General features: G+C 46.4%; 1 protein-coding gene across 2 annotated transcripts in view; it reads right to left on the bottom strand.

Moving 5' to 3' along the window:
• Positions 1 to 24751, bottom strand: part of TMEM232 (transmembrane protein 232) — a 499207-nt gene that overhangs the window by 349441 nt on the left and 125015 nt on the right. For both annotated transcript variants that reach the window (XM_073677464.1, XM_073677474.1), the window contains exons 4-8: positions 21770 to 21875; positions 18494 to 18651; positions 16050 to 16149; positions 15713 to 15840; positions 3014 to 3186 (exon numbers count right to left, since the gene is read on the bottom strand). In XM_073677464.1, coding sequence (XP_073533565.1) covers positions 3014 to 3186; positions 15713 to 15840; positions 16050 to 16149; positions 18494 to 18651; positions 21770 to 21875 — 665 coding nt within the window. The remainder of the gene's footprint in view (positions 1 to 3013; positions 3187 to 15712; positions 15841 to 16049; positions 16150 to 18493; positions 18652 to 21769; positions 21876 to 24751) is intronic.

Here is a 24751-nt window from a genome sequence, read left to right as displayed (position 1 = left end):
CTTCCCTAGGACGACCTCTCCGAGTGGTCCTAGACACTAGAGTTTCCCGGCTTCACCGGGCAGGAACGGATAAGGTGCTCCTTACTACCACAGTAGAAACAGCTCCCCTCGGTTCGGCGTGTTTTTTGGCGAGACTTGACCATCTTGGTTTGGTCGATCTGCATAGGTTCGGGCGAGGGTGCCCGGGGAGTTGCTGGTTGGGAAGCAGGTCTCTGGAAAACAGGAGCAAGATGAGAAAATCTTCTCTCCCGAGTAGTCTCCTTAGCATGTTCTAGGAAACGGATGTCAATCCGGGAAGCTAGAGACAACAGGTCATCCAGGGTGGTAGGAATGTCCCGGCCGGCTAACTCATCCTTAATCCGACCGGAAAGACCCTCCCAGAAAGTGGACACCAGGGCCTCGTTGCCCCAGGCAAGCTCAGAAGCGAGGGTACGGAACTGTATGGCATACTGGCCCACGGTGAGACTCCCTTGGCGGAGACGGAGCAATGAGGAGGCAGTAGAAATCCTTCGCTTCATCCGGGTTCATCGAAGACCCTCCGGAAGACAGTGAGGAAAGCTGAAAGATCGGACACCAGGGAATCCCCTCTCTCCCATAGAGGGTTTAGTCATGCCAATGCTTCCCCGGTGAGGTGAGACATGATGAACGCCACCTTGGCCCGGTTGGAGGGAAACTGATGTGCCAGAAGTTCAAAGTGCAGCGTGCACTGGTTCATAAAACCCCGACATAAGACGGGGTCACCTCCAAAACGAGGAGGCGCAGAAAGCCGGGGTCCTAGGCTGGATAACATGGTACTGGTAGGCAGCGGCGCCGCCGGAGCGGGTGTCGCTCGGCTCGAGGCGGACACAGGTGGGACAGACAGCGTGTCCAGACGAGAGTTGACAGACCACAGGTAGGTCAGGATGGTTTCCTGTTGGGATCTCTGACGAGAAACCTCCTGGTACAGGTCAGCAAGCGAAGGGGCCTGGGGGCCACCAGGTTCCATGGCCCGTGCAAACTGTTACGGATCCGGGTGGTGGAACCTTTGTGCTGCGGTGCAAGGAGGGACCAGAGGGGCGTAACTAGGTATCAACTCGGACTGACCAAGGTCGTACGGTGGCTCAATCGACTCCGTGACCAGGGAAGGACCAAGCAGAGGGACCAGGTGCTACTCTGGGCCAGACCTTGTATGAGAGCAGGTGACTCCCATGGGTCAGAAGGTAGGGACTGACCGGTACAGCAGATGAGCACGGTAGGCAGGCTGACGGGTGATCCGAGTAGACGGACTGGCAGACACCACGGGTAACTGGCAGGAGTCTCCGGGTAGATGGACTGGCAGACACGGCAGGTAACAAGCAGGAGACTCCAGGTAGGCTGGCTGGTTGGCACGGCAGGTAACAGGCAGTTGCTTCCAGGTAAGCAGGCAGGCAGAGCCCATAGACAGACTGGCGGACTGGACTGTAGACAGACTGTCGGGCTGGAGAGTAGACAAGCTGGCGGACAGGACTGGTAGTCAGGCTGGCGGACTGGACTGGTAGTCAGGCTGGCAGACTGGACTGGTAGTCAGGCTGGCGGACTGGACTGGTAGTCAGGCTGGCGGACTGGACTGGTAGTCAGGCTGGCGGACTGGACTGGTAGTCAGACTAGCAGCGGGACCTGAGGGCTGAAGCAGAATTTAGGACACAAAGCTACAACCTTGCACGGGCACCTCCATTTTGGAGGAGGTGCCTTTTATATGGGAGGTCCTCCGGCCATTGGCCGGGGACTCCTTAGGACGGCGCGCGCGGCCCCTTTAAGAGGGAGGGAGTGCGTGCGCCCTAAGCACAGTGCGCGGGAAGCTGTGCAGCAGCAGGAGCGCCGGGGGATGCCGAGCGGGGAGCGCGGCGGTAAGAGGGACGGCGTCTCTACCTGTCAGGGGGCAGAGACGCCGATACTACATTTGGACCTTATTTTGTTAACTGGGGCATGGTCATGCCAAACAGGGTTTTTCTCTAACTGTTGCCATAAAGTTGGACGCATATGATTTTCAATAAAGTCTTGAAGCATTACCATTTCCCTTCAGTGGAACTAAGGGGCTTATGTCAACTCCTAAGATAACAACTACACCCTGTGGGCCCAATGCAGTGCAGGTAACATTCTCCTGGTATTCACCAAACTCAGACTCGTTTATCAGATTGCCAAATAAAAAGAATAACTAATCACTCCATAGAACGCATTTCCAAAGCTCCAGAGCACACTGGTGGCGAGCTTTACACCACATCATCCATCTTTTAGCATTGCACTTGGTGATGTAAGGCTTGCAATCACTGCTCACCCAGGAAAACCCATATAATGAAGCTCATTGCACAGTTGTTGTGCTGATTTTAAAGGGGTTTTCCCACGAACAAAAATTCACTTTAATCAATGGCTGTGTCTGATCGTGTACACAACACAGTCTGATCATACCCCAGCTCCTGGGAAGGGGAGGAAGCAAAAGACAATACAGACATTACAGCAGGGGATCACAGCTGGTAGCAACATAACATCCCATTACAGGGCCATGCTCAAGTTCAGTGACATCATTAGAACAACCCACTGTTTCACAAATGTTAGTACATACTGTATGGCTAGGACTTAATTTTGGCAATGGTGCAGTTAAAAACCTGAATTCAGTGCTGAGGAAGTGTATCTATCATGCACTGGAATAGAGAGGTGGCCATGCATACAGTGGTCTCTTCATTAATTTCTATGGAAGCTCTGAAAATTGCTAAGTGAGATAAACAAGGCTGACAGCACAGGGTCCCACATCTGTCAGACATCTATGGAATATCTTATTCATCTGCCATAAATGTCCCAAAGGAAATCACCCAATTGAAAAGCAACCCTTTGAAAGAGTTAAACTGCAAAAATTATGATAAAAAAACTAACTTTATGGGGAAGCGAAGAAAGGTTCACAATATAAAGGAGATATTTTTTGAAAATGCCAAATGAAATTACTATGTAAATTTTCAGTAATGTTCTGCAGGCAATGAAATAAAGTCTGTTTGATACAAACCCGTTTTCTTGATGTAGATGTTCCTTTACGAGGAAAAGATGCTTGCTAACATCATGTAAATTTGTACTATTATTTTGAGTGTGCTGCCAAATCCGAAGCGCGTGCCAAAGAAATGTGTCTGTTTCAGCTGTTCTTGAATCTAAACTCAATTTGTTTTTGAGATTTGGTTGTTCCTGTAAGACATGAGTAGAAATACCTGAATAACGCTGCCAAGTAAACACGACGCTGCTGTATATTATGTCTTATCACAGAGTGAAGCTCGGCCTTTTATGTATTTCCACAGAAAGCAGATATTTCATGTTGAAGGACATTGTACAATAGTTTGTTAAAGAAAGCAACAAAAATTATAACCTGTTTATTCACGTGATCATAGTTTTTTTGAATAGGTTATCAGTGTCTGATTGGTGGGGGTGCGACACACGGCACACCCGCCGATCAGCTGTTCCCGATATTCGCCAAAACTGCTTAGTGGTGAAGCTGCACAGCTCCGTCTAAGGAATAATGGATGCGGATGGATACTGCACATCCACCTCTTATTGATTCTAATAGGGGGCAGATTGCAGTACCTGGCCAGGAACATTATACAGTAGACAGATCTGCACTGTGCAGCTCTATAACTGAGCAGTTCTGGCAACCGACGACACCAGGAACAGCTGATTGGTGGGGGTGCCGGGTGTCACACCCCCACTGATCAGACACTGATAACCTATCCTAAGGATAGGCCATCAATGTTAAAATTACTAGACAACCCCTTTAAAGAAGTTTCCCAGGAGTTTGATATTTATGGCCTATTCTTAGGTCTGACCTTCGGCACCCTGACCAATGAGCTGATCGAAAAGGCTGCAGCTCCTTGGCAAGTGTTGTGTGTCCTTCGTGGTTTACCAGGGACAGTTCTGTACATTTTGTAGTGGAAGTGCCTGACATTGAGGCTGCAAGTGGATAGGACTAAGCTGCAATACCACACACAACCACTACCATATGTTTTATTTAAATAATTTTGAGGAGAATTTTTATCCAAGGAGGAGTACGTAATTAGCAGTAACTCAAATTTATAGTGCATAGGTATAGATAAACCTCGCTCTTTATGCCGTGAAATATTACTTTATCTTGTAACAATGCTTCCAAGCATAAATTGAATCTAAAGGCCCTCAAACACATTAGATAGCGGTCAGCCGTACAATAGTTCGTCTGACGGCTATCTCGCCTGTGGATAGGTGATAACTTGCTGATCTATAGGGGACCCACCTCTGGGATCTTCACCGATTATTGGCACCGGGGAATTTTTATCCATTTTACAAAATAAGTTCCCTGTTCTGCCAATTGATGCAAGTCCCAGCTGTCGAACACCCATTGATCAACAAGTTGTCATCTATCCTGTGGATAGGTGATAATTTGTTTCCAATGCCTTTAAGAACATCTTTACATGTTTTCCCAATCTCCAAGTCCATGGTAAATGCTACGTTGGATATTGATAACTTTTCCTGAAAATCAGGTTCAATGGAAAGAGAATTATTTCCCCATTACAGCAGAGTCTGAGCAATGTTATAAGTGAGAAATACATAATGGCACATTTATATGAGCCGAGAATCATTGTGAAAGTGACAGAGAAATCTATCCGATGCTTTCGTATCTTCCCCTATGATCAAGCATTATTATATATATTGTTACTTGGGGGTTCAGTGGCATTGTTGTCTCGCAGCAATGGGACTCGGAAATTAGATTGTCTTTCACGGGTTGATGAGTGATGACAATCTCTGTACAGTGCTGTGGAATATGTTGGTGTTATATAAGCAACAGGAAATACATCATGGCTTTCATTCTTTAAAATATACATCAGTAAGTGTTGGAATACACAACATCTACAGGGCTATGCTGCAGGGACAGAGTTCATCAGATTGCAGATGGTGCTGTGTTATAGGAGTGATCAAGGACTATATTATTTTTTTACTATAGGCCTATGAACTAACAGGCAGGTAGTTAGTAACTATCTGCCTGTTCTGGTTGGCGCCGATCTCTGCCAACACAGAGTGGTGACAAACCGCTCCTGCAAGCGATTCTGCGGATTCTGCTGATGTCTCGTCGATAAAGCAGCGATTTCCCTTCCGCTTTACTTTGTTGATGGGGTGTGACTGCTGGTGTCATGCTGATTGACAGACGGCATCTCACAATAAAGCAGCGGGTAGCTGGCTGTCAATCAACATGACATCAGCAGTCACGCCCCATTGACAGAGCAGCCGGGAAGACAAGGAGCTGCTTCTGTTGATGTGGAGCTGCTGAATCGCCAGCAAGAGCGGTCAGTGATCGCTCTGTACCAGCACCGGATAGAACTATCTGCCTATTAGTTTTTTGGATCATTGTAAAAAAAATATTTGGTTCCGGGTAAGCCCCTTAAGTGTTACAGCTTGTTGATATGTGTGCAGTTCCTCTCTAAACTGTATTGTTTGTTGAGTAAGTTCGATTATTTTTCCTGCATGTCCATTTCCCCACAATGTTTAAGTACTGACGATTCTGCTGAAAGCTGAAATCAGCAACAGTAAGTTCTACATTTTGACTAATGTGATCTAATATACCTTTATTTACTATCATACAGACAAACCCTCTTAGAATAAAAACAGGAGATTTTTATGCAGTTTTTTAAGCTAAAGTTAGGAGCAGACTGGTTTGGCTCAAGAAATTCATCAAATGTATGATTTCAGCCTTCATCACTTCCAGGGGGACGACGTCCTATTCATCAGTCACCTGAACAGTGGTCCCAGTGGTTAGGTGACTGTATGGACAGCATGTTGGAGCTTGGAGTTTTTTATTTTTAATGATTCTTCCCTTCTGAACAATTTTCAAAAGAGGTTAAAGTCCCCTTTAGGCAATATATGTATGTACTTTATATATGTAGCCATAAACTTTTTTTCCATAAGAGAAAGTAATGTCCCTTGTGGTCCTTCTGTCTAGTAAATAATATTAATACTTTAATAGTTGGGCTTTGCACCGGCATTAACTTCACTGCTGCTTCTAAGCTTTCTCCATTTACAATTTCACAGTTTATTAAGCAGTTTATTATTTCTCACTTGGGTCTTTACTATAAAACCACAACAGCATTTTGCTACACAACACTTCTGCTTATGCCAGCAGACCTTAGGTAATGTTCCAGTGATGCCACACTGGTATTGTGCCATGATTGCTTCTGGGGCAATCTAGGCAACAATTAAAATTACATTAACAAATGAATCCTCAATATAACATCTGTTAACAGATTTTTTTTAAAGCTGCTTAAATTATTAAATAGATTTCTTAGACCTGATGAGGCAGTAATGTTTACTTTGGAATTCCATGTCAGAAGGTATGTATGTGTAACATACCTGGCGGCGTCCTTGCATGGTGGTCCATCTCCCACTGTGCAAGAGCGCGCACTTGATCTCCAGTCCAGAATGTCTCTCTGGCTTCCCTCCATGCTGTCTGTTTGTGTCTGTTTCTGCTGCTTAAGGGCGGCGCCCGATCACTTCCTGCTTTTTGTACCCGCTGTGGGTCACACCCCTTGTGCGTCCTCAGCCTATTGCTGTCTGTCACCTGGTATATAGCTCAGCTGCTCCCATCTATTCCTGCCTGAGCATAGTGTTTCATTCAGTGTGTGCTTGCACTCTGAAGGTGCCAGGTCCCGTTCTGTGTTCTCTTGTCTGCCTATCCTGGAGGCTGTATTTCCAGGCCTGTCTGAACACGCTCCTAGCCTGTTCCTCCTGCCTTCTAGGGGCCGATTACCTAGACCCGTTCCTGTATCTTGTCTGACCTGTCTGAACACGCTCCTAGTCTGTTCCTCCCGCCTTCTAGGGGCCGATTACCTAGACCCGCTCCTGTATCTTGTCTGTCCTGTCTGAACACGCTCCTTGCCTGTTCGTCCTGCCTCTCTGGGGGCCGTATTCCCAGACCCGCTCCTGTATTCCGCTGCAGTGTCGGTCTCCTCCGTACACTCAGTTCCAGTCTGAACTCTCTCCTATCCTTTACCTGTTTTGCCTCTATGTCCGTTCCCTTCCTTTTTCTGCAGAGTCTGAACTCGTACCTAACTCCTGCTTGTTGTCTCTGTACTCCCGTTTGTGAGTTTGTGGTCCACTCGCTACTTCTCTGCAAGTACCCTGTGGGTGTCTGGCTCTGCCTTTCCCTTCCTGTCTGTTCCGTGTGAACAGAGCCCTGTCCCCCCTACTCAGCCTTGCCTGCTCTGACTCCTTTGCTCACTGCTCCGGCGGTTCTAGCCTGCTCTGACTCCTTTGCTCACCGCTCCGGCGGTTCTAGCCTGCTCTGACTCCTTTGCCCACCGCTCCGGCGGTTCTAGCCTGCTCTGACTCCTTTGCTTACCGCTCCGGCGGTTCTAGCCTGCTCTGACTCCTTTGCTCACCGCTCCGGCGGTTCTAGCCTGCTCTGACTCCTTTGCTCACCGCTCCGGCGGTTCTAGCCTGCTCTGACTCCTTTGCTCACCGCTCCGGCGGTTCTAGCCTGCTCTGACTCCTTTGCTCACCGCTCCGGCGGTTCTAGCCTGCTCTGACTCCTTTGCTCACCGCTCCGGCGGTTCTAGCCTGCTCTGACTCCGTTGCTCACCGCTCCGGCGGTTCTAGCCTGCTCTGACTCCTTGCTCACTGCTCCGCAGCCTTGCTCCGCTCTGACCCTTTTGCTCACTGCTCCGGCAGCCTTGCTCCGCTCTGACCCTTTTGCTCACTGCTCCGGCAGTCCTGTCCTGCCTTGCTTCTGCCCGCTGCTCCGGCAGTCCTGTCCTGCCCTGCTTCTGCCCGCTGCTCCGGCAGTCCTGTCCTGCCCTGCTTCTGCCCGCTGCTCCGGCAGTCCTGTCCTGCCCTGCTTCTGCCCGCTGCTCCGGCAGTCCTGTCCTGCCCTGCTTCTGCCCGCTGCTCCGGCAGTCCTGTCCTGCCCTGCTTCTGCCCGCTGCTCCGGCAGTCCTGTCCTGCCCTGCTTCTGCCCGCTGCTCCGGCAGTTCTGTCCTGCCCTGCTTCTGCCCGCTGCTCCGGCAGTCCTGTCCTGCCCTGCTTGTGCCCGCTGCTCCTGCAGCCCCGTCCTGCTCTGTTCTTGCCCACCGCTTCGGGCGTTCCCTCTCTGCTGTGGTTGTCTACCGCATCTGCGGTTCTGTGACCCAGTCTGTACTGGGTCTTAACCTTTCTGTGCTCCAGCCCGTCCTTTCGGCCAGTACCTCCCTGCCTGCATACTCGCCTGTATCCACCCATCTGCATACCTGCCGTGTTTGCTTACATCCACCAGTCTGTGCCAGCCTAACCTGCCTGTTCCAGTAATCCCAGTGTGGGTCAACCCCCGTGTCCGGAGTTTGACCTGGAGTAGCACCTGGTCCCTCTGCCTGGTTTCTCCCTGGTGCACTGGCGTCGTATGCCGTCGTGCCACCTTGGTCGGATCGGCCAGATACTTAGTCACGCCCCTCCAGGCACTCTCCGGTCCATGGTCCAGTGGAACCACAACACCCGCACACGCCAGTCAGTCCGGGCGTGTGCATAACAGCATGCTCAGGCCATGGTTCCCGTTGAGCCCCACGGCCTTCGCTCTCTGAGAAGTTTTCCAGCGAATACATGCATTAAAAATAAATAAATAAAATTTATTTTTTTTTCTCAGCTGAGTTCCAGGCGAATTACGCACCCGTCCAGATGGATCTATCTGCTCTCGTTCCTGCGGATCCGCCACGTTACTATGGGGATCCAAGACAAAGTCGTGCATTTGTGGAGCAATGCATGCTACACTTCAAGTTCTACCCTCTATGTTTTCCCACCGATCGGGTTAAGGTGGCATTCATTATGTCTTACCTGGCGGGTGATGCCTTGGAATGGATCAACCCCCTATATGAAACACAGGATCCGATCCTCCTGGACCTAATGGCCTTCCTGGTGGCCTTTCTAATGGTCTTCGATGATCCTAACCCGGAGGCTCCTGCTGAAGCTTCACCTCCCAATATCCCGGAGCAGCCCCGATGGATAATGTGTGTGGGTAGCGCAATAGTCCTCCAACCCAATGAGACTACTGTCCACCCAGAATCTTCACAGGGTGACTACGCTTTCCGGAATACATCTCCCAACCTCAAGAGGCAGTCCAGACGTGCTAGACGTAGAGGCAAGCCGTCACGCCAGGGTCTGTCCTCCCTGAGACCTCCTGACCCCAACCTTGAAGTCCCTACTGAAGCTTCATCTCCCTGTATCCCGGAGAAGCCCCAACGGGTAATGTGCGTGGGTAGTGCTCCGGTTCTCCTGCCCGAAGAGACTTCTGCCCATCCAGACTCCACACAGGAGAACTTCCTGCACCCGGCATCAGATGCTTCACCCACTTTAACTGGTGTGCATGTCCAAGGATGCTCCAAAGCTGTGGTTACCTCTGAGTCTGTGCACCTCTACTACCTGGCGGAGGACCCCCTGTTGCCTCCTGAATCCTCCGGGATACCACTCGATGACAAATGGAGAGAGACTTCTCTACACTCGGTACTCGATACTTTGTCCGCTTCGTCCTGTGAGCCTGACAATCGGTACCCCAAAGTGGTAGTTACCCCCGAGTCTCTACACCCCTCCGACCAGGCGGAGGACCTCCAGTTGTCTCCTGAACCCTTCGGGGTGCTACCTGGTAGCGAAAGGACAGAGACTCTCCTTTACTCTGTACCTGATACCTCGCTCGCTTCGTCCAGTGAGTCCAACCTAGTGTACTCTGAAGCAGAGGTTACCCGTGAGTCTCTACACCCTTCTGACCAGGCGGAGGACCGCCAGTTGTCTCCAGAACCCTTCGGGGTGCCACCTGGTGGTGAATGGACAGAGACTTTCCTATACTCGGTACCCGATACCTCGCCTGCTTCGTCCAGTGAGTCCGACCTAGTGTACTCTGAAGCAGATGTTTTCTCTGAGCCTCTGCACTCTTCTGACCCGGCGGAGGACCTCCAGTTGTTTCCTGAATCCTCCGGGGTACCACCAGATAACAAAGAGACAGTGACTTTTCCTCATTATGTACCTGATAACCCGTCTATTTCTTCCTGTGAGCTTGACAAGATGTACCTCGAAGCAGAGATTACCCCCAAGTCTCTGTCCCCCTCCAACCCGGTGAAGGACTTCCAGTTGTCTCCTGTACCCTCTGGGGTGCCACCTGAAAATATGTGGAGAGAGACTTCCTTGTGTGCTGTTCCTGGTACTCCACCCGTTTTGTCTGTTGCTGAGGATGGCTGGATAGGAGGTAGCATCCTAGCTAACCAGATGAGATCAGTTTTTCCTGTGGACAGTGGAAGTGATCTCCTTGAAGTGAACGACTGGTCCTCAAATTCCCTGCGGAAGATTCTGGCAGGCCTGAAGAAGAGGGGGCGTAAGGGGGGGGGTACTGTAACATACCTGGCGGCGTCCTTGCATGGTGGTCCATCTCCCACTGTGCAAGAGCGCGCACTTGATCTCCAGTCCAGAATGTCTCTCTGGCTTCCCTCCATGCTGTCTGTTTGTGTCTGTTTCTGCTGCTTAAGGGCGGCGCCCGATCACTTCCTGCTTTTTGTACCTGCTGTGGGTCACACCCCTTGTGCGTCCTCAGCCTATTGCTGTCTGTCACCTGGTATATAGCTCAGCTGCTCCCATCTATTTCTGCCTGAGCATAGTGTTTCATTCAGTGTGTGCTTGCACTCTGAAGGTGCCAGGTCCCGTTCTGTGTTCTCTTGTCTGCCGATCCTGGAGGCTGTATTTCCAGGCCTGTCTGAACACGCTCCTAGCCTGTTCCTCCTGCCTTCTAGGGGCCGATTACCTAGACCCGTTCCTGTATCTTGTCTGACCTGTCTGAACACGCTCCTAGCCTGTTCCTCCCGCCTTCTAGGGGCCGATTACCTAGACCCGCTCCTGTATCTTGTCTGTCCTGTCTGAACACGCTCCTTGCCTGTTCGTCCTGCCTCTCTGGGGGCCGTATTCCCAGACCCGCTCCTGTATTCCGCTGCAGTGTCGGTCTCCTCCGTACACTCAGTTCCAGTCTGAACTCTCTCCTATCCTTTACCTGTTTTGCCTCTATGTCCGTTCCCTTCCTTTTTCTGCAGAGTCTGAACTCGTACCTAACTCCTGCTTGTTGTCTCTGTACTCCCGTTTGTGAGTTTGTGGTCCACTCGCTACTTCTCTGCAAGTACCCTGTGGGTGTCTGGCTCTGCCTTTCCCTTCCTGTCTGTTCCGTGTGAACAGAGCCCTGTCCCCCCTACTCAGCCTTGCCTGCTCTGACTCCTTTGCTCACTGCTCCGGCGGTTCTAGCCTGCTCTGACTCCTTTGCTCACCGCTCCGGCGGTTCTAGCCTGCTCTGACTCCTTTGCCCACCGCTCCGGCGGTTCTAGCCTGCTCTGACTCCTTTGCTTACCGCTCCGGCGGTTCTAGCCTGCTCTGACTCCTTTGCTCACTGCTCCGGCGGTTCTAGCCTGCTCTGACTCCTTTGCTCACCGCTCCGGCGGTTCTAGCCTGCTCTGACTCCTTTGCTCACCGCTCCGGCGGTTCTAGCCTGCTCTGACTCCTTTGCTCACCGCTCCGGCGGTTCTAGCCTGCTCTGACTCCTTTGCTCACCGCTCCGGCGGTTCTAGCCTGCTCTGACTCCTTGCTCACTGCTCCGCAGCCTTGCTCCGCTCTGACCCTTTTGCTCACTGCTCCGGCAGCCTTGCTCCGCTCTGACCCTTTTGCTCACTGCTCCGGCAGTCCTGTCCTGCCTTGCTTCTGCCCGCTGCTCCGGCAGTCCTGTCCTGCCCTGCTTCTGCCCGCTGCTCCGGCAGTCCTGTCCTGCCCTGCTTCTGCCCGCTGCTCCGGCAGTCCTGTACTGCCCTGCTTCTGCCCGCTGCTCCGGCAGTCCTGTCCTGCCCTGCTTCTGCCCGCTGCTCCGGCAGTCCTGTCCTGCCCTGCTTCTGCCCGCTGCTCCGGCAGTCCTGTCCTGCTTCTGCCCGCTGCTCCGGCAGTCCTGTCCTGCCCTGCTTCTGCCCGCTGCTCCGGCAGTCCTGTCCTGCCCTGCTTGTGCCCGCTGCTCCTGCAGCCCCGTCCTGCTCTGTTCTTGCCCACCGCTTCGGGCGTTCCCTCTCTGCTGTGGTTGTCTACCGCATCTGCGGTTCTGTGACCCAGTCTGTACTGGGTCTTAACCTTTCTGTGCTCCAGCCCGTCCTTTCGGCCAGTACCTCCCTGCCTGCATACTCGCCTGTATCCACCCATCTGCATACCTGCCGTGTTTGCTTACATCCACCAGTCTGTGCCAGCCTAACCTGCCTGTTCCAGTAATCCCAGTGTGGGTCAACCCCCGTGTCCGGAGTTTGACCTGGAGTAGCACCTGGTCCCTCTGCCCGGTTTCTCCCTGGTGCACTGGCGTCGTATGCCGTCGTGCCACCTTGGTCGGATCGGCCAGATACTTAGTCACGCCCCTCCAGGCACTCTCCGGTCCATGGTCCAGTGGAACCACAACACCCGCACACGCCAGTCAGTCCGGGCGTGTGCATAACAGTATGTATTATCCTGTTTGAAAGTTTTCCTGCTGATATTAAAATGAGCATTTGATGAGTTTCTACTCTGCAGGTCCGACAGATCTTCAAAATAGGTCGACATGTTTCATCAGGTCTAAAAGATCTATTTGATAATGTGCACAGTTTGTGTTGATTAATGCACTGATAAATTTTCTTTACGCCATAAGCTATTGATATAAAGCCTGGTCCATATTTTCTAACGATGCTGTTCCTGTCTTCTGATTTTGCCCCAAAATTTAGGTGTAAACTTTTTTAGACTATGTGGGGCCATTATACTGTATGGAGGACTATGTGGGGCCATTATACTGTATAGAGCACTATGTGGGGCCATTATACTGTATAGAGCACTATGTGGGGCCATTATACTGTATGGAGCACTATGTGGGGCCATTATACTGTATGGAGCACTATGTGGGCCCATTATACTGTATGGAGGACTATGTGGGGCCATTATACTGTATGGAGCACTATGTGGGGCCATTATACTGTATCGAGCATGATGTGGGGCCATTATACTGTATGGAGCACTATGTGGGGCCATTATTCTGTATGGAGCACTATGTGGGGCCATTATAGTGTATGGAGCACTATGTGGGGCCCATTATACTGTATTGAGCACTATGTGGGGCCCATTATACTGTATGGAGAACTATGTGTAGCCCATTATACTGTATGGAACACTATGTGGTCCCATTATACTGTATGGAGCACTATGTGGGGCCATTATACTGTATGGAAAGCCATGTGGGGTCATTATCTGTATGGAGGACAATGTGGGGCCATTACACTGTTTGGAAGACTATGTGGGGCCCATTATTATGTATGGAGGACTGTGTGGGATCCATTATACCTTTTACTGGTTGGCCCGTAAGTTTTTCATTTTGGCCCCCTGTGTGTTTGAGTTTGACATCCCTGGCCTAGACTAAGTTAGTGAATCTATGAAACTGTCTACATATCTACACAGACATACTAAACAGTTGTACATTACCTAAGGGGAATGTATCTTTACAAAATGACCTAAATTTAAATTAGATTTCTGCCTTACATGTATTTTTTTTAATGTTTTTATTCTTTTTTTCATATTCAATCATATTCTGTGTTTAAAACTAAAATTAGAAATCTTAAAATGTTTACCATGCCTACTACAGCTATTTTAGACTCATACATTCTGTACTTTCAATAAGTTTTTACAGGATTCCAGGTCAGGTAACACCTCTGTACACAGCTGATAACTTAAAGGGAACCTGTCACATCCTATCTACTATCTACACTGCCCCATAGCGTTGTTAGTGCTGCAATGTGCATCACTAACAAGTTTTTTTCATTAAAATTGGTGGTGTTATAATGAATTTATAACATTTTATGTACTTATATCCTACCTGCTCGTTTTCAGTCATAGGGGTGTGATCCTCGTATTCAGTAATGGGCGGCACCACATTCAGTCAGTGCTGGCGCCGCCCATGTATTTGAATTTTGCTCCCGGCGTGCGCTGATATTAGTGGGGCGCATGCACAGTTTTACACGGCCAGTCTCAGGTCCCTGAGTGTGTGCAATGAGGCTGTGTAGTTCCCAGCTTCACTGCGCATGTGCTGTGACGAGCTGCTCCCGGTGAATGTGCAGTGACGTTTCCAGCTTCACTGGGTGCGGCCAGAGCCACTCGTCACAGTGCATGCGCAGTGAAGCTGGAAACTACACAGCTTCACTGCGCAAGCAAGTGGGCCTGAGACTGGCCGTGTAAAACTGCGCATGCGCCCCACTAATATCAGCACTCACCGGGAGTAAAATTCAAATACGTGGGCGGCGCCAGCACTGAATGAATATGAGGATCACGCCCCTATGACTAAAACGAGCAGGTAGGATATAAGTATATAAAATATTATAGAACCATTATATTACCACCAATTTTAATGAAAAAACTTGTTAGTGATGCACATTGCATCACTAACAACGCAATGGGGCAGTGCAGATAGTAGAAAAGACATGACAGGCTCCCTTTAAGATCCACCAATCACAATCGATGAGGTCACTGCTGACCCTCCCCCCGCTATCTTCACAGTGAGCTTTGTACATGCTCATAAGATGTTTCTGCAACCCTGGACGCTTGTCGAAGCTGTTTAGTTGTTGAGGTTGTTGTGCCAGGGTTGCCTATTGACTCGTCGTGCTCTGCCATGCATAAGAGGGACGACTGAGTCAATAGCTGATGTGAGAGTGGCATTGTAGAAAGCAGTGGTGCTGTCTATGTCGTAGAGTGAAGATATGGATGTCAGTGGTAGAACAGAGTCAGAGACAGTGTGGGTGTCTAGATGTGCAAGGTGTCAGCAGGGGTGTGCTAGTTGCTGGACATGGGTGACAGGTGAGGAGGACAGGGATGAGAAAGTGAGTAGATGGTGGTCAGATAGGGGGGAGGTTGTGAGGTTAGATAGGGAGCAGAGTCGGATGAAGATGAGGTCTAGTGTGTGTCCGTCTGTGTGGGTGGCTGAGGAGGACAACTGAGTAAGTCCAAAGGATGAAGTAAGCGACAGGAGTTTGGATGTTGTTGACTGGCGAGTGTCAGTGGGGATGTTGAAATCGCCCATGATGATTGCGGGAATGTCAGCAGAGAGAAAGTAAAGAAGCCAGGTGGAGAAATGGTCAATAAAGGCAGTGACCGATTGGTATATGATAGCCACTTGGAGGTTGGAGGGAGAGTAGATGGGGACAGAGTGGACTTCAAAAGAAGGGAGAATAAGGGAGGGTAGAGGATGAGCAGGTAGATATGCAGCATGGGGTTTGCAGAAGGGGTCAGGTGACGTACCGGGAGACAGATAGATATAGTTTGGAAAAGACAGTCAGATATGCAGCGTGGGGTTTGCAGATGGGGTCAGATGACGTACCGGGAGACAGATAGATACAGTTTGGAAAAGACGGTCAGATATGCAGCGTGGGGTTTGCAGATGGGGTCAGATGACGTACCGGGAGACAGATAGATACAGTTTGCAAAAGATGGTCAGATATGCAGCGTGGGGTTTGCAGATGGGGTAAGATGACGTACCTGGAGACAGATAGATACAGTTTGTTCCATATGTCATCTGGCAACCCTAACCCGCTGTGCTATTACCTTCAGTCTGTGTGTTTACATTGATCTGTGGCTTAGTGAAACCATCTCTCCACTCTCCAGGTCAACCCAAGTAGACATTCTAGTACGTGAAACATTTTCTTAATAAAAAAAAAAAAACACTCACCTGTAATAAGTTATTTGTTTCTTGGGGAGAGTCCACATCACATATGATTTCTCCAACTTTCAACATTATATGTATAGATGAAAGAACATTTGGATATGGCTGATAAGGTGTTTCACATGCCGGCAAGGCTGCATTGGAATAAAATCAGAAAGTGTTTTAAAAAACAGTACAGACGAGAAGCAGGTATAGATCTGGAGGCTGCAAAACATTCAACCACTATTGGACTACATTGGTCTATAAATTACATGGAGGACCTGCTCCAGCTGCCATACAGTTTACATGTACATCTACACAATGAAATACAAATGTATCATTCTAAAAATATTTGAAAACTAACCTTTTATGTAAGTAGAAAGTCTGCTTTTTTCTTCCTCAAAATGTTGTAGATGCCCAAGGAGATAAAAGGTGTAAAGTCTTAGAAATGTCAAAAATCCAAGCTGTTGAAGTAATTACAAAGATTTATTTCTTATCTGTATAAATAGTGTGACAGGCTTAGTATTAATTAGGGCAATATTGGGTTCAATTTTGTATGTGTCTTAATTTTAGTCCTCTATTATAGCAACTAGTGCGAATTACAGTTCAATATGGAAAACAAGAACATTTCAACTATGAACCAACCAATGGGGGCAATCACTGTTATTATGAAACAATTACAGTTGATTTGAGCAAAAATAATATTTTATATTTCAACCTGTTATTTATTCCAAATGGTTACAAACATCAGTATAAAAGCAGGATATGCTTTGGGGAGAAGAGTGTGAATTTACAGTTCCATGGTTCACAATTTCAGGTGTGGACTAATTGTAATATTCGGAGTGAAATTGCAGTGTCATTATCTGTTCACATCTATGTTATTGCTTTTATATATAACAGTGGCTGCACTGTTGTGCTGGGTCCGTCTTAAATCAAAATGGGGTCCTTCAGGGTAGCACCAAAGTACGTGTGAAGGCTATTGCTTCACGCTAAGCTTTTCTTACTGTCGAAAGTAAGGTAACTGCCAATGGCAAAAAATTATGTTAGTGACAGTCATCAAAAAAAGTTATACAGTTAGTATTTGTTTGATAGATTTATTATTTAAGAAGTGAAGATTTCTTTGACTTTTCTCCTTCTTCAGAGGGATCTAAACATGCACTGTACAAGAGTAAAGAATTTGCTACATCAATAAATTGCAAACTACTTGTGCACTTGGTGATAAGAATTTTCTAAAAGGCTAAAAGGTGAAATGATACTGTAAGACTACGATTAGAAAGTATTTTTACTCTACATTCCGCAAACATGCAAGGAGTGCTTCTGGCACAAATTCAAAAAGTATATGGGCAGCGCTATTTATCTGACGTGTGCCAAAACATTGTCCTTTTGGTATAAATTCAAGGAATATGTTACATAAAAATTTGTTTCAACTGAGTAGTGAGGCATCCTGCAAATAAATTTATACCAGGTAGTGTCACATAACTTAAATAAGCACAACAAAGTTTTTATCCTTTTTATATATTGAAATCATCATATTATATAGCATTGCGAACTTACAATTGCTAATTTTGCCTTTCTACCCAGTTAATTATTCTCTTTTCTCTGCTGTAAATAGAAACGGGAAGCTTCTTGTTCCTGCATTTATCATCCCCCTCTTCAACTCCTGACCCAGCGGCTACCTCCTCCCCCTTGCCATAGACTTTTGCAGTGATCCATGACTTGTGCAGACAAAATTGACCTCCTGTTTCTACATAGAGCTTAGAAGGATTCACCTAGTCAGTTTTTAATCACGTGATGTCATTGACCTAATGGAAATGAGAAGAATTAACTGGGTAGAAAGGCAAAATGAGCAATTGTAAGTACATAGTGCTATATAATATGATGATTGCAATATATTAAGAGGATCAAAACTTTGATGGGAGGAGGAGTGCTTCTTTAACTAACTACCATATATTATCTACATGTACTATTACTATTTGTTTACTTATTGCAGAGTATTTGCTCATTTTTATCTTAGGTTTTGCTTGTTAAATGGCCACAGTGTAAGTGCACATCTATGCATTGCACTTGCACCAACATGTGCTCTGGCTCAATTTTTTGAGGTTTAGTTTCGCTTTTTGTGCTTTGTACAAATTGAAGCATCACTCCCGATTTTGGGGGGCTGTACATTTTGCTTATATAGTTTTCCACAAGCAAGTGTCTGAAAAGTGGGGACCCAGGTCCTACTCTGCCCGTCTCTATTTTTACATCTGCTGACACAAAGTGAGTTGGACTACAAAAGTTCAGTTCCGTCCCGATTCAGTACACCTTGTCGTGGTGGGATGGCATTTACATTTTTTTTATCGAAACAATGTTAACTATGTATCATATGTTATTTACATGTAATATTACTATTTATTTACTTACTACAGGGTATTTGCTCATTTTGTTTTTGTCTTAGGTTCAGCTTGTTAAATGGCCACAGTGTGAATTCACACCTATGCACTGCACTTACACCAACATGTGCTCTGCCTCAAATTTTTGGGGTTTTATATTCGTCACATATGCCAGAAGATTTCCTGAAATATGTGCCGAACACAAAATCTACAAGCAATATGAACATAGACTTTTATGCAACATTATGAACAAAAAATCTACTAGCTGTAGTTGTCGGATATGTCGATTTATTTGATCACTTGGTATGTTACTGCTATCAGAGCAATTCTCTCTTTTTAATAATTTTTGGACTGAATATGAACCACTTCACAGGTCCAAAATGCTACAGTTCAATGTGGGTACCCCAACGTACAATAAAATAAAGCTATACTCCACCTTTACAAGCTTGACTTCACTAGTAAGTAGGTATGGTTTCTGAGCTACGTCACAACAGATTCTATAAAGAACGGACTCAGCAATAAAAAACAGCACAGAGATATGTTCAGGATTCAATTCAGCTTGATCAATTGACAGAATCAGTATATCCAAGGCCTCTGAAAGAAGATAAAATGGTTTATGCTGGTTATTGTGAGTTATAGTACATCTCAGAGCACATTTTCCTCATTAACAGATTTCACTTATTTAGATCATAAAACATGCCAGGACTAAAAATTAGGATATCATTTGAAATTTAAATTTTCCCCCAAATCTGAGTCGCAAAATGAGAAGTCTTTAACTGCCCAGAAAATACATGTATAATACTTTAAGGTCTCCTAGATGTGTAGTGAACCCATTTTGAGACTTGTAATGCATACAGCCTTGTTAATATCTAAGTGACCACAAACTGTCTGTCTAGGGGAAGACGAATAGTAACTGGTGTAACCAGCGGCATATTTAAAAACACAATGCAGTTTCAGACTTTGTAGGCCATCTAAATTGTATAAACAGTCCAAAATCTATAGCTATGGGGGGGGCGGTATGCCTGCTCTCATGGTGATTATACAAAGGCGGTGTAAATGGGGAGCGCAAAACTGTTTTTTTGTTAAATGAAGAAGTGATAGCTTTTTGACAATCTGTCCAAAAATTATCCCTATATTTATGGACACAATAGAAGTGTATGTTTGAACATGAAGAACTAATGGCTTTTCAACTACGAGCAAAAAAAAAGATTCCTTTTTGCGATTCACAACTGGTTAGATTAAACAATGACAAAGGGTTTTTATCAAGCCACACAAAAATTATTATATTTTTTTAGCAAGTAGGAACAGGTCAGCTGTTTTCAAAAAGAAGAAAAATGGTTTGTTAACAAGTCTTTCATAAAATTATCCATATTTTGGGAGCTGTTTGATGTTTGTGTACCGTGATGGTAGTACGCTTCACATCCGCTGAACATTAACCCCTTGCTACAATAGGGCATACAGGTAAATCCTATTGCGGCTCCCTGACTTTGATGTGGGCTAACAAACCGAGTCTGCATCTTTCCTGGAAGAAGATGACTGTGATATTCAGCTATCAGGTGGGTGAAGCTTAGTGACCTGCGAATTTTAGGAAATTCCACTCAAAGTCGATTCTCCACAGATGTCTAGCCAGAACCTTTATTTACTTTATTGTAGCATACTCTAATCCATAGAATGCAAGTTTTCATTGTGCTATGTGCTTCTAGTACCACATACAATAGCAACTACTGCTGCTTGTTAATGGCCTGTTTAGCAGAAGTGGCCAAAGCTATGCCCCCCTCTGACATCACTCAGTGCTCTGCAGTGATTTGTTTAAGGCTCACCTTACAGACTTCCTTCTGTTCTGTCCTATGACTGCATGTGCTTTGCAAGTAACACTGTTAGGGGCCCTATAGAAACTACAGTGATGTGAAAAAGTGTCTGCCCCCTTCCTGATTTCTTATTCTTTTGCACGTTTGTCACACTTAAATATTTCAGATCACAAAACAAATTTAAATATTAGATAAAGATAACACAAGTAAACACAAAATGCAGTTTTTAAATGAAGGTTTTTATTATTAAGGGAAAAATAAACCAGAACCTACAGGGCCCTGTGTTAAAAAGTGATTCCACCCCCCCCCTACTTAAAACGTAAATTAACTGTGGTTTATCACATATTTGGGAAGCTGAGTTCAATTTCCCTAGCCACACACAGGCCTGATTACTGCCACACCTGTTCTCAATCAAGAAATCACTTAAATAGGACCTGCCTGACAAAGTGAAATAGACCAAAATATCCTCAAAAGCTGCAATCCAAAGAAATTCAGGAACAAATGACAAACAAAGTAATTGAGATCTGTCAGTCTGGAAAAGGTCATAAAGCCATTTCTAAAACTTTGGGACTCCAGTGAACCACAGTGAGAGCTATTATCTACAATTGGCAAAAATATCGAACAGTCTTGAACCTTCCCAGGAGTGGCCGGTCAACCAAAATTACCCCAAGAGCACAGCGACAATTCATCCAAGATGTCACAAAAGACCCCACAACAACATCCAAACAACTGCAGGCCTCACTTGCCTCAGTTAAGGTCAGTGTTCATGACTCTACTATAAGAAAGAGACTGGGCAAAAATGTCATGCATGGCAGAGTTCCAAGACGAAAACCACTGCTGAGCAAAAAGAACACAAAGGCTCGTCTCATTTTTGTCAGAAAACATCTTAATGATCACAAAGACTTTTAGGAGAATACTCAGTGGACTGACGAAACAAAAGTTGAACTTTTTGGAAGGTGTATGTCCCATTACATCTGGCATAGAAGTAACACAGCATTTCAGAAAAGGAACATCATACTAACAGTAAAATATGTTGTGGTAGGGTGATAGTCTGGGGCTGTTTTGCTGCTTCAGGATCTGGAAGACTTGCTGTGGTAAATGGAACCATGAATTCTGCTATCTACCAAAAAATCCTGAAGGAGAATGTACGTCCATCCCTGTTCGTGACCTCAAGCTGAAGTGCACTTGGGTTATGCAGCAGGACAATGATACAAAACACACCAGCAAGTCCAAGCTCTGAATGGCTTAAGAAAGACAAAATTAAGACTTTGGACTGGCTTAGTGAAAGTCCTGACCTTAATCCGATTGAGATGCAGTAGCATGACCTAAAAAGGTGGTTCACACTCAGAACCGTCCAATTTGGCTGAATTACAACAATTTTGCAAAGATGAGTGAGCCAAAATTCCTCCAAAGCATTGTAAAAGACTCATTGGCAGTTATCGCAAACGCTTGATTGCAGTTATTGCTGCTAAGGGTGGCCCAATCAGTTATTAAGTTTAGGGGGAAATCACTTTTTCCACACAGGGCCCTGTAGTTTGGATTTCTTTTTCCCTTAATAATAAAGACCTTAATTTAAAAACTGCACACCCTACACACTTTAATCCGTTGGGTTTGGATGATGTCAGTCTAATATGTATGGGAGTTTCAATGCTGAAAGCTCTGTGCTCCCATCAGCTATTATTTCTTGCTGTCTGGTCCCAATTCAGCAGCAAATAAAATGGAGGGTGCCATGCTTCTATGTGAACTATCAGCTATGAAAGCTGAGCCCCATTCAATGAACTACCAGGCACAGCTCCATGGATAAGAGAGGTACTTTTTAAGGAAATTAGTTATGGAGTACTAATAATGAACATCATAGCCATCATAATAGTTAATATATAATTTAGGATGAAACAATTGTTTACCTTCTTCAATTTTTCCAGTACATTGAACCATTAAAATTAATTCAGTCCATGAATGCTGAAGGTTTCCACAATGACCAGAGCCTTTTAAATTAAATCCACTTCGTCTCTGAAAATGATAGCAGAGGAATTATAATTATTTAGAAGTAATATATTTCAATATTATTATATTTTTTACTGACAAGATTCTTTATTGGCTTAAAGCGGATGCGGATTTCTGGGCTGAAAAAAAAAATCACTCTGCTAAATCATGACATTGTGCAATGTGGACATATTCGCTGTGCGAGTGGGCTTTCATGTGATTGTGTGTATGCAATTTACACTGAGCACACTGTCACAATTCCATTGTATTCGCTGCGTGAGTGGGCAGTCACTTGACTTACATACTGGCAGTCACATGCCAACTATTCTTGCTATCAATAGATATGGTCATATGATCACCCACTTGCACAGCAAATACTGTGGAATCGTAACTGTGTATACATTGCACACTGTCAATAATTTTTACTATATACTGGAATCCGATAGTATTGTGTATATGTGGAGAATCATATTAGCAGATCATTTTTTACTGCACAATGAACGGTGTAAAAATAAAACCCAATAAAAAACTGTGGAATTGTGTTTTTTATGCAATTTCACCACACTTCAAATTTTTTTTACAATTCTCCAGTACATTGAATGGTAAAATTAATGGTGTTATTTGACGTTTTCAATGCAAAACTCGCTGGAATTGACAGCGGACCCCATGTCGCATTTGGAGAGCCCCTGATGTGCCTAAACAGTGGAAACCCCCCACAAGTGACCCCATTTTGGAAACTAGACCCCTCAGGGAACTTATTTAAATGTGTGGTGAGCACTTTGAACCCCAAGTGTTTTGCAAAGGTTTATGACGTAGAGCCGTGAAAAAAAACAAACATTTTTTTTTCCACAAAAACGATCTTTTAGCCGCAATATTTTTATTTTCACGAGGGTACTAGGAGAAATTGGACACCAAAAGTTGTTGTGCAATTTCTCCTAAGTACACAGATACACCATGTGTTGGAGAAAACTACTGTTTGGGCGCATGTCAGGGCTCGGAAGGGAAGGAGTGACGCTTTTGAATGCAGACTTTGATGGAATGGTCTGCGGGCGTCATGTCACGTTCTCAGAACCCCTGATGTGCCTAAACAGTGGAAATGCCCAACAAGTGCCCCCTTTTTGGAAACTAGACCCCCAATGAATTTATCTAGATGTGTGGTGAGCCCATTGAACCCCCAGGTGCTTCACAGAAAATTATAATGTTGACTTGTGAAAATAAAAAAAAAACATTTTTTCCACAAAAATGCAAAAAAAAAATATTTTCACAAGGGTACCAGGAGAAATTGCACCCCATAAGTTGTTGTGCAATTTCTCCTGAGTATGCAGATACCCCATGTGTTGGAGAAAACTACTGTTTGGGCGCATGTCAGGGCTCGGAAGGGAAGGAGTGACGCTTTGGAATGCAGACTTTGATGGAATGGTCTGCGGGCGTCATGTCACGTTCTCAGAACCCCTGATGTGCCTAAACAGTGGAAATGCCCAACAAGTGCCCCCTTTTTGGAAACTAGACCCCCAATGAATTTATCTAGATGTGTGGTGAGCCCATTGAACCCCCAGGTGCTTCACAGAAAATTATAATGTTGACTTGTGAAAATAAAAAAAAAACATTTTTTCCACAAAAATGCAAAAAAAAATATTTTCACAAGGGTACCAGGAGAAATTGCACCCCATAAGTTGTTGTGCAATTTCTCCTGAGTATGCAGATACCCCATGTGTTGGAGAAAACTACTGTTTGGGCGCATGTCAGGGCTCGGAAGGGAAGGAGTGACGCTTTGGAATGCAGACTTTGATGGAATGGTCTGCGGGCGTCATGTCACATTCTCAGAGCCCCTGATGTGCCTAAACAGTGGAAATGCCCAACAAGTGCCCCCTTTTTGGAAGTGGTAGCTGATTTTTGAATCTTATAATGTAGTGTCATACGTCAGTTGTGTAGGACAACCTGACGAACACTACACAACTGACGTATGACAACCTGACGAACACTACGTCAGCTGTGTAGTGTTCGTCAGGTTGTCATACGTCAGAAATTAATTTAATAGTCCATGGAAGTATAGTACCTTTTGAAGCAGTCTTTCATACACAGGCCAGGTTTGTCAGGGCAGGTGTCACATTGATAAATGGTGTACTTGCGTATTCCCCTTTTATAACACACTCGGCACCTCTTTTGTGACTTTCCCTTTTTTCCGCTGTGAGGGATCTCCCCTGGGAAATGCTGGCCTGGTACAATTCGAGGTCCTTCAGTTCCAGAAGTACTGGGGCCTGCTCCGTCACCGCTGCCAAATATCAGGGCTTTGATAACTGTCTCCTGGAAGTGAAGATAGGACGTAGAAGTCTGGCCTGCACATTGTGACAGAAGGAAAGCGTTGTGCATTGCCATCTGTACAATGTGCACTGCCAGCTTCTTATACCATACCTTGGCCTTTCTCAAAGCACTGTACGGCTGGAGGACTTGATCAGAGAGATCAACTCCCCCCATGTACTTGTTGTACCCCACTACACAGTCTGGTTTGGCGACCTGTGTAGTGGAACCTCGTACAGTGCTGAGGGTGCTGCCATCACCATGTATGGCGCTGGTGACCGGGAGCCTGGTGCTGGTGACCGGGAGCCCGGAACAGGAACCCAGCGCTGGTGACCGGGAGCCTGGCGCTGGTGACCGGGAGCCCGACGCTGGTGACCGGGAGCCCGACGCTAGTGACCGGGAGCCCGACGCTGGTGACCGGGAGCCCGGAGCGAGAGCCCGGCACTGGTGACTGGGAGCCCGGAGCAGGAGCCCGGCGCTGGTGACCGGGAGCGGAGCTGGAGACCGGGACAGGAGTTGGAGACCACTGCAGGACGCAGAAAAAAAATGGTGGTAAGGGGGGGGGTAAAAAGAGGGGGGAGGAGGGATTGGGGTGGATGAGGGGA

This window comes from Phyllobates terribilis, unplaced genomic scaffold (assembly GCF_046119375.1).
Source record: "Phyllobates terribilis strain yellow unplaced genomic scaffold, ASM4611937v1 Scaffold_1__5_contigs__length_1240528914, whole genome shotgun sequence".
Lineage (NCBI taxonomy): Eukaryota > Metazoa > Chordata > Amphibia > Anura > Dendrobatidae > Phyllobates > Phyllobates terribilis.
The sequence above is the reverse complement of the archived record's forward strand: the minus strand, read 5'-3'. Positions and strand labels throughout refer to the sequence as shown.